The sequence below is a fragment of the Drosophila takahashii genome, chromosome 3R (assembly GCF_030179915.1).
Source record: "Drosophila takahashii strain IR98-3 E-12201 chromosome 3R, DtakHiC1v2, whole genome shotgun sequence".
In the NCBI taxonomy this organism is placed as follows: Eukaryota; Metazoa; Arthropoda; class Insecta; order Diptera; family Drosophilidae; genus Drosophila; species Drosophila takahashii.
Window position 1 is genome coordinate 23,290,477 of NC_091681.1, and position 10,383 is coordinate 23,300,859.

The window sequence follows — 10,383 nt, forward strand, 5'->3', positions numbered from 1 at the left end:
TTTCATCATCCGCTATTGGCCATTAAGGACACCGGTGGCAGGTTACGAGCTTAGTGCAAAATATGCCAGAGTTTAATCTTTAAGAACCGGGGAAAATCTAGCCAAACAGACAAGATGTCCAGACAGAGTCATCCCACCCCCTTACGAATCGCTTCTAATAATGCAATTGATTCTTGATTTGCACTCTCCATTTCGAAATTGGCCGCCGGGTCAGAGGGGAAATGGGCAAAAAGGAAAAATGCGCGAGGGCAACGTGCGCATTCCATAAATCCCCGCTTCATTTTCGCTACATTAAACGTCAAAATATGAACCCATTTGTGAAACATTTTTGCCGCTGCCGAGCGTCCAGAATGGCACTAGCCCATTATAACTACAAAAACAAGGGCGACGGCAGCAGCAACAACAGGCGACTCCCGCGCGGGCCAACAATATTACGGCAATAACGAGACGAACAAAAGGAAAAAACTGGCGAACGCGGGAAAGGTCCGCGGATGGAAAAGCCATCCTAGATGGTCGACCACTGAGTGGGCTTCATTCTAAAAGCTAAAATACTATACATGTCTTAGAAGGAATCGCTTAAGAAAGCATTACAATTCTGGTTTAAAAATATTTATAATGATATTGTCTTTTCCTTTTCTTTCATCCATATAAAATAATCTAATATATATAACTGTAAAATAAATTAAAAAATAGCATTGTCTTTAATAATATCTCAAAATAATTTTTAAGATATTTAAGAAATGAGAGTTCATTTGTTTCAATGTTCGTTCTTAGAAAATAACTGAAATGATTATAATACTATGTTTCGCAAATCACGATAACTTAACTATAGTTAACATATATGTTAAATTCCCTTTTAAATCCCTTAAAAGTTTTTAAAGATAGGCCAAGTTCAACGGAAAACTTTTGATTGGAGAGATCGAAAAAATATGCTAAGATGAGGCTTTGGTACAGGCAATTTCATCTTCTTATTCATGAATTTCCGGCAAAACGAGTCCGCTGAGTGTCATTCCAGCCGTTGTCCTCCGTCGGAAGGGGAAATGGAAAATGGGAAAAGGAGGGGCGGAATCGAAACCGAGTCGATGAGATGCGCACGTTCCGGACAAAAAAGCAACAATGGCAACTCATATGAGGCATGCAGCGAGCCAGTCTCCGGGGGCTTTGACTCCCGCTGCAATTACGAGTATTTTTTAACTGCTTATTGCGTTTTCGTCCTCCCGATCCAATCCCCCAGCAGTGGCAGCCATTGAAGTCCGGATGTGAGTGCCAGCAACAAGCAAACAAGGACCAACAACTGAATTTCATTCGATTTCAATGCGAAAGGGGATCTCGAGAGCTCGCCAATAAAAATTAACGATACACGCATACCCAGTTCACAAAATGTTGGCCTTTATATAAAGTATCTTATTTTTTTGTCTGCTGTTTTTTGGTTGGTGGTTCGAAATTTCAATTTCGTGGAAAACTGAATTGCGTTGTCAAGAGGTTTTTGCACATGTGGATGTTTAAAGTATCTTCCTTAAAATGTTATGAGTTAAGGTTTTTAAATGGAGCTTGAGTTAAGTGAGAAAAAAAAACTCACATAATTTAAATGGAAAAAATTATATTTAGTTGAATCGAGTTTAGATTACAGTTATAACTATAAATTAGCATTAGATAATAATAATACTAGTTTTAGTTAAATATACAAAAACCCTAACAAAAAGTAGGTATTAATGGAAATTGCATAACGTATTTTCCTAAAAATATTCATTGACAAATTTCCGTGTCTACTCTGTGCACATATGTATCTTTAAAAGCTCATTAACCAAACCATATGAGCATCCCGTTCCCAAGGACATTACCCCACATCACATCGCCTTCCACCCGCAATCACAACATCATTAAAAATCGCTGCTTCACTTTTCTCAATTAACCGCTCGAGCATCGTAATTCTGCGACTAAAATCTAATTTAGTTCGATGGGAAATGTTCCATAAGGAAAAGGAAGGTGGCTCCCCCGCATTTTTTGCACACCCAAGAACCCCAGCACCCAAAGAGGTCGTAACAATATTTTCACGTTTTTCCCAAGTCCGGAATGAGTTTTTGAAATTTATTTCGGTCTCTGGATGGGGAGAGTGGGAGACCCAGACCCATCCAATCCGAAAAGCGGCCTTGTAGAGGGGGCGACCAACAGGCGAGTGCCATTATTTTGATACTCAGGGCTATTAACGTTAATTTTCGTTAGTTACGTAATACGTATTCGAAAGCACCTTACACACACACAGCACCCGGGCACACAAACATATATATATCGAGTTCCATTACGGAAAATCCCCTACCCGTTTTCGCATTTTTCTCTCGGGGGTAAAACAAGCATCCACCATGCGTGTGTGGAACATGCGATATGTGGAACTGCTTAACCCCACAACCACCCACTCCACCTGCTCCTCCGCTTTTCCTGCCATTTCCCGGGTGTCTCAGTTTGTCCGGAGGCCGCTGGCATTAAGGAGATTTACGAGTACATGATTTTGCATGTTCGGTGCCCCCGATGCCATTTAGATTCGCTTAGGTACATTTTCATCCTGGCACCCACACACACGCTCCCCGCTTTGGATATATCTACGGGATCTGCGAACGGGTACGTGTGTGTATTTGCGTACGCATTTAATGGCCCATTAGTGCTATCAAATACGCATAAATATCTGCACTTTGCCAGAAGTACACCCGGCCAGAGATACCCGTACAAATTCAAAACACAGCCACACGGATGCGAGTCCGGAATAAATACCCACCCAAAACTCTGAAGGGAACAAATATTTGCAGATGCCAGTTTATTGCCGACTGGATGTCCCTTTTCCAGTTTAGCAGAACGGTACGGGGGATTTGGAAATGCAATATTGTAAATCGCACGCCCACAATCCCCTCTTTCCTCTTGGGCCCTTGGCTATTTTTGCTGGGAATAGCATAATGAGTTGTGTAATTACTGGCCGTACATTGCGGCTTACTTAATGTGGGGAGAATGTCTCTAAACGCATTTTGGATATTCATCGCTTTTTATACTAGCGGATAGGAGACCCCAAACTAAATTAACTGCAAATTAACCGCTTTAAAATAACTGAAACTAAAATATAATGTATTTAAGAGCTAATAGTTAGATTTAAGTGATAAAATTCGGACTCTGTAATTTATTAATTATATCTCCTATTTCTTAAAGTATTCAATCTAAGTAGACTACACGATATTATTGTTAGATTATTGGATTACACTTGTACAAAATTTCTATTTCAAATTCTATTTAAAGTTTGATTATAAATGCTGACCATTTGGTGACGAACAACCGCTGAGTGATGAAATGGAGGAAACGGGAATCGGAACCGGACCCCGAACCTGAGCCGCCTGCCGTTGAGCCGCCCAAGACATCCAGGTGGTCCAGTTCGAATCGGAGAAAACCGCCGCAGAGTATACCTAGTCCAGTGCCCCCACCCATCATCAGCAATGTGGGCCTCTACAAGGCCACCTTCTACAGCAACATAGGATCCTTCTTCTTCGGCATCGCCTTGGGTTGGTCGGGATCGGTGGAGAAGTCGGTGATGCAGCAGCACTCGTACTTCCTGCATCCCTCGGCGGTCGAATGGAACGTAGTCTGCATCCTGCTGACCCTCGGAGCGGCCCTGTGGTGCATCCCCATGGGCTACATGGTGCGATCCTGCGGCTGCAAGCGCACCATTCTCATCCAACTGCTGCCGAATACTCTGGGCTGGTTCCTCACCGCCTTCGCCAGGAGTGTCTATATGCTCTACGCCGGTCGCTTTGTCCTGGGAATGTGCGGTGGGGCCCATTGCGTGGCGGTTCCCATCTACAGTGCCGAGATCTGTACCAAGAAACAACGCGGTGCCATGGGTGTGATCTTCCAGGGGGCCTGCATTTGCGGTGTCCTGTACAGCTTTACAATGTCTATTTTCCTGGAATTGTGGCTGGTTAACTTTTTGAATCTGGGGCTTTTAACACTGGGCCTGCTGCAGATCCTCATGCCGGAGTCGCCGATTTACTATGTGAACCGGGGCAACATCCCGAAGGCGGAGGCCTCACTGCGATATTTGCGAGGCAAGAAGTACGAGTCGCGAAAGGAGATCGACCAGCTGATGCGGGAGCCCACGCAGAGTGAGCAGGACGTGCGCCAAGGACCGCTGGGGGGCTTCAAGTATAAGAAAATACGAAGGAGTCTCGCTCGGACCTTGGCGCTCGCCGTGCTCCAGAAACTGAGTGGTGCCCTGATCTTCAGCTTCTATGGCCCGAATATGCTGACCTGCCTGAAGGTTCAGCGCGAATATGGATCAGTACTGGCTTTGGGCATAACTGCCGGGTTTGTCATCTGCTTTCTTCTGGTGGATCGAGTGGGTCGAAGGCCGCTGCTGATCTACTCCTCGGCTGTGATGTTCTTCATGTCCGCCTTCCTGGGGCTGTACTTCAAGATCTGGATGTTTATGGAGACCACCGTCCTGCCCTGGGTTGCCCTCGTCTGCATATCTTTTTTTGTGGGTGCCTTTATCGCCGGAGTGGGCTCACTAACCTGGCTGCTCAATGTGGAGCTCACTCTGAAGCCCATGCGACCCGTCGGCTGTGCGATTGCCTGTGCCGCCAACTGGCTGACTGCCTTCTTCGTGGTCTGCTGGTTTGCCAGTCACGAGATCAAGTGCCAACCGTATCTGTTCCTGCTGTTCGGCATCATCGCGGTGATTGTCCTGCTCTTCTCACTCGTCTACATCCCCGAGACCAAGAACCTGTCCTCGGCCAAGATTCAGCAAAGGATGGGCGGGATAATGAACAGGCCCACGTCGATCACATTCACTTCCAGCAGCGACTCCTCGAATGCTTAGTTATTGTCTCTAATAAATTCAAGGTCAATTTAATTATTTTGTAAGGTGGAATTTCAACTGTAAGGATTTTAAATAACCTTAGCTTATAACAAAAGTAGCCAAAAAATTTTGGATTTAAGTTTAAGTTATTAAAAATCATGCTTGATTTTGAATTGAATCGGAGGAAATTATATAAATTCTAATCGGAATTAACTTTTAGAAATATTATATTTTTGTTTTTTGTATATCTGGTAATTTAAAAACACCTCTTGTAAATTTTTTATGATGGTTGTGTTATTTACATTGATTCATAAGCTTAAGACATTTTATTACATTTTATATACAAAGTCAGAAACGAGTAAATTATTCCAATTCTTATATTATTCTTAATGCATTCTTAAAGACAAACCCAAGCCATCGTACTGCTTCCTGCTTTCCCTCCGACTACATTGTCTTTGGCATTATTGAGCATTTATTTATTTATGCATCTTGTGTGGCGACATTTTCTGTTTTTGCGCACTTTTTCTTGCTCGCGTAATTAAAAGTTATGTTTTACACTGTAAATTCATTGGCGGTGCTGGCACATTTATGAATTTATGCGCTGTGTGCGCTGAAAGCTGCGCTAAGGCGAACACAAACTGGAATCGGGCTCCAGTGGTATTCTGGTACGAGTATAAATATTAATTTGCATTTTGTCACATGATTTAGACGGCCATAAAGTCCAATTAATGAGAGGTCTCATTGAGATAAACGATTGAGGAGAGGGAGAGCTGATGGTTGCCATTTAGTTCGTCTTGATGTGCGTACTTTGGATTGCTAGTATGCCGATTCACAGTGCACCACGCGGCGATCAATCGAGATGTTCGCAATCTATCCGCAATTAATTGAATTCAACCTAAATTCCCCGCTCACCTGTCCCCCAGCTACACAAATACGTATTTACCTTCCCACGAGCGACGCATGCAAATCGGGGTTGACATTCTGCGGCAAATATACGAGGCACCATAAAAATAGTTTACGACTTTTAATTACGGACTCAGCGTGCGGTCGACGGACAGAAGCGGGGAGCCGGGAAAAAAATATAATGGCTGAGCCTTCGGGCCTTTGTCTTTCCCGGACTTCTTCCTGGCTAATTTATTGGGGTTTTAAGCCTCCATTTTGGCTGGCCTCGCTGGTCCTGGGTCCTTGTAATTCCCCTGAATTATATCTCAATTCATTCCCCCCAATAAATTTGATAAATTTCTCATTCTGCTTACCTGCCCGCTGGGATCTTCCGATCTCGGAGCTCCGATCGCCATGCCGCCGGATCGTAAATTAATGGAGGACTCCGCCATGTGCTCGCAGTCGCACAGGCTGATTAAAATGTTCAACTCGGCGCGTCTTGGGTTTCTCGGCCGTTAATTATGCACTTCTCGGGGGGAAATTTAAATGTATAATTTCTTAAAGTGAAATGGAAAATTAATTATTCGAATGTGCGCTTCGAACAAAGGCAGTTCGAATTGAATTGTAATGAGCTGCATTCGCTAATTGAAATGACATTTGAAGCTCTTATCGGCAGATTGATAACTTCCCATATTAACGCTGAAAATAATATTTATTTACAACATATTTTTCAACATGTAAGATATTTGAAATTGAAAAGAAACAAGTAAACATGGGTTAACCCCATTTAAAGGTCCACTTAGGATCTGCAGAATCAAGTGCTCATATGTGTTTGTATAAATTCGCATCTGATAAACCCTGAAATACACTCAATTTGTGTGCGAATCGACTTCATTTCGACTTGAGACGCTGGTTAAGTGGAAAGTCCTGGGGAAAAAATAAAAACCAACAAGAAGCTGCCGCCAAGAAGCGCATGTGCATAACCGCCCATTTGCGTGGGCGAAGACTTCTCCTTGGCTGCGCTGCTGCGAAAAGGATGGCTAGATGGCTGAGGACCACAGCCAACGAAGGTGAAACCGGAGTCCAAATCCACGAACGTGGCTCCAAGTCGTCGTATTGATTTTAGTGGCGCATTTACGCGCGATTATCGTTTAGTCGGCGATGCCCGAAGTATTACGAGAATTGTTATGGCCACCGAAATGGCTCCCAGCAATTGCCAAGAACGAGTCTGCGACGACATCGTCATCCTCATCGTCCTCGTCATCGTCTTCGGCTTGTGGCCACCAAAGAAGCTCAACTGGCAGCTAGACAACAACAGCCGTCGGGTTGTCTTCTTGGCCGAGATTGTGGGTGGGAAAAAGCTCAGACTGGCAAGCGAAAAACTCCAGAGTCAGAGCCTCTCAAGAATCTTTTGTTCCAACATGCCGTCGGGATATAGCTAATTTCTGATTGTACCACGAACATTGAAATTAAATTACACAACTGGGGTTTAACTAAGTGTTTGCCTAAGCCAACATAAGACATAAGGCAAATATAGTTAAAGTCATGTAGTTATTTCAGATTTTGGTCCAAGATAATTCTACTCTTAGATACCATTATTTTAGAATTATTGAATATTTATTACATTTTAATGCGCCCTTTTGAGGTAAAGATTAATTATTCGATTTAATTACTTTTGCTTTTTGTTTTCAATACAAAACTTAAATTTTATTCAATATGTCTAAGAACAATACAAATTTTAAATTATTTTTTTGTCTTAAAAAATGTCAAATAATTGGATTGATAAAAGCTTGAGTGGACCTAAATTTATATAACTTTGAAAATAATATCTTCAAGATATCATAATATTTAGTCCAATCACGCACGCTTTCTCCAGTTTCAATCGATCGGGCCCTCAAATTTTTGGGAATCCGAAGAAAAGCGACCCAAGGGAAAAAGGGAGAATCGCTGTGGCGCGAAAAAGGATGCATGAAAATTGCTTTCATATTTCAGGTGATAATGGTTTCCTTATGTGAATTTACAAAACATTAAAGCTCCTGCCGCTGAGGCTGCTGCTGTGTACGGGGTATACATAATTTGGCCAAAAAGCAATTCACGTTAATGGCGCAAAATCCCAAAAGGATAAGGCGGCGAAAAAAGTGCTCGCCCCCCCAAAAAATTCTCCCTTTTTTTCGCCGCTGCCAGCCAACGGAAATGGCGAAGGGACATCCGAAGATACGGGCACGATACGCGATTTGGGGGGCGGGATTCGGGATTGGGATTGGGGCTTCGGGATGTGGGATATGAGGGGAGGAGGGAGGACCTTCAGCCCCCATCCTCCCGGCATGGCGACGCCAGCGCTTCGTTGTTTATTGTAATGGGCGTTGTACCGGCGCCGCAGGACGAAGGATCCGACCCCATCCGGCTTTTTGGGAGCTGCGCTCCCTGCCAAGGATATACGAGGTCATAAACGAGATTAAGAACGCTGCTGGCAAGCGGAGAAAAAAACTACAACAAAAAGCAGTCAAAAGGCAAGCAAGTGGAACCGGGCCAGGTACTTGGTCCTTGCTCCTCACTCGGATTCGATTTCCTTGTATTGCTCTTGTGGGAAATGCCAAGAATAATTTCGTGCATCTTTTTACACTCCACTCCCACAGTCTTGGGTATTTTTTACCCTTAGCCAAGGCACCAGGATTTCGATTTAACCTTCGAGCCAACCTCCTAACTGCATCTCTTACCTGTTTGGTTTTTTTTCTGCCCCTCCAAGTGCAAATTTCCAAGCTGATGATAATAACCGTGAAATATGAAATCTGCAAAGTGCCCTATTCTCTTTTTATCCTCCTGGCAATTAACCTTGGTCGCATTTTTACTGGCCGCATCCGTTGCGGTGGGTTAATAAGTGCAAAAAATGAGCACCTTGGCATGGAGAAATGGGCATAACAATGAATCGTCCTTGACTCTTACATTACCGATTTTAAGTTGGAATTTTCTATGGCACAAGTGATGTAAGAAAAAATAATGCAAGTCTAAAGGACGCAGATGGAAAATAGTAAGACCTTCATAAAAAGAATTCCAAAATTTCTTGGAAATTTAAAAAAAAACGAATATTTTTGTTAAATATTTTTTATTAACTTTGTTTTTTATAATAACTTTTTTAGAGTTTTTTTTTAATCCTCGAATTTTTTCTTAATATTTTAATAATTATACCTTTAATGTCTTAATGACTTTAAAATCCGAACACATCAAAGCAAAACTTTGCTACTTTTTAAAGGATTTCCTTGCTTACGACAACATCCTGTTGCATACAAAATGCCGCAATGAGTCTAATCCTGCTATTCAAATGTTTATCTTTCAATATAGAGCATCGTTAAACTAAAGGCAAAACGCGTTCTGAATTTCCAACCACTTGAAGACACTGGAATTAGACAAGTCCCGGCGAGAGGAACTGTAACAGCTGCAAAAAATTAAATGCAAATTAGAAAAACTCTCAAAAAACGCAATCGCATTAGTCTCAGATGTGAGAAATGTGATATAGGAATATATATCCCACCCACACCCGGCAGATAGAAAAGTGCGGCTGTGTGTACGAGCGGGCAAAGTAATTTTTCTTGAGACTCCCCAGCAGAAAAGCAATTTAGTAAGCTGCTGGGCCGAGGTCGAGGCTTTAAGGGGATGGGGGAGGCAAAGCCGCAGGGGGAGGGGGGTTGGTTGGCAGGGATATGGAAGAGCAAACCCAATTTCCTTCCCGGCCAAATGGAATCCGCTGGCTACGTGCGCCCCAAGAAGCGCGCGCGTCTTCCCAATAAATCTACTTTACGACCGCACACTCTGGCAACAATGGCCGATCCACCACCCCCTGGTTCACCCCCTTGGTACACCACCACCAACCAACCCCACCCACTTGCTCGCCCACGGAAAATGAACCTAAGCAAACTATCCGAATGGCATCTCAGACCCTAAGACGATGCTGACTCCGAGGAGCTGCACTGTGAAAAACCCAACTTAAATAATTCAATTTTTCAAACATCTCTAAAAATAACAATACATTCTAATTAAATTAAATTAAATTAATTAATTTATCAATTAACTAATATAGCTTATGAAATGGTAATAGTAATATTTTTACACCAAAATTATTTACCTTTAAATATATTTATTTAAAATAAGAAAAACACTTCCTATCATGGTTTTTATTATATCCATTGTTAACTTTTATTTAAAAAAAAATGCTTTAAAATATAAGCTAAAAATTTTTTATTGTATTTTATATTTATTTCCAGAATTCTTGATGACATTTTTTTCCGTGTGGAAACAGTTGGCTGCCAAGAAATGCGGCAAAAAGCAAACAAACGGCCAAGGAAGGCGGCTTTAAGGGTGGGTTGCCGCACGAACGGCACGATGGCGATGCGATGCGATGGCAGCCAGCCAGCCATCTTCTCCTGCGCCATCGGGCTCCGGCACTCAGGAATTCCGCACAGCCACCCCGGAGAAGAGGAAGTTTCCGGCTGCCTCGGAGTTGGCGGCAGCTGCCTCTGGATGCGAACGCACGAAATGGAAAAAAATGGCATTTAAGAAAAGCGAAACGAGAAAAATAAGGAGCTAAACGACTTTGGAAATTCCATTTGAGCAAACAACAGGCAGCTCCTCCCACTCAGCCCCTCCCAAAAGAAAAGGGGCTGTCCTAGAAG

General features: G+C 42.9%; 1 protein-coding gene across 1 annotated transcript; it reads left to right on the forward strand.

The window, feature by feature from the left end:
* The first annotated feature begins 3,207 nt into the window (after positions 1-3,207).
* Glut3 (Glucose transporter type 3) lies at positions 3,208-4,891 on the forward strand. The gene has a single exon (XM_017138048.3). It carries the CDS (start codon positions 3,326-3,328, stop codon positions 4,853-4,855), a length of 1,530 nt encoding a protein of 509 aa, XP_016993537.1. The 5' UTR covers positions 3,208-3,325; the 3' UTR covers positions 4,856-4,891.
* Positions 4,892-10,383: the final 5,492 nt, after the last annotated feature.

Coding starts and splice junctions, on each gene's coding strand:
- Glut3 (XM_017138048.3), top strand. CDS start 3,326: ATGAAATGGAGGAAACGGGAATCGGAACCGGACCCCGAACCTGAGCCG.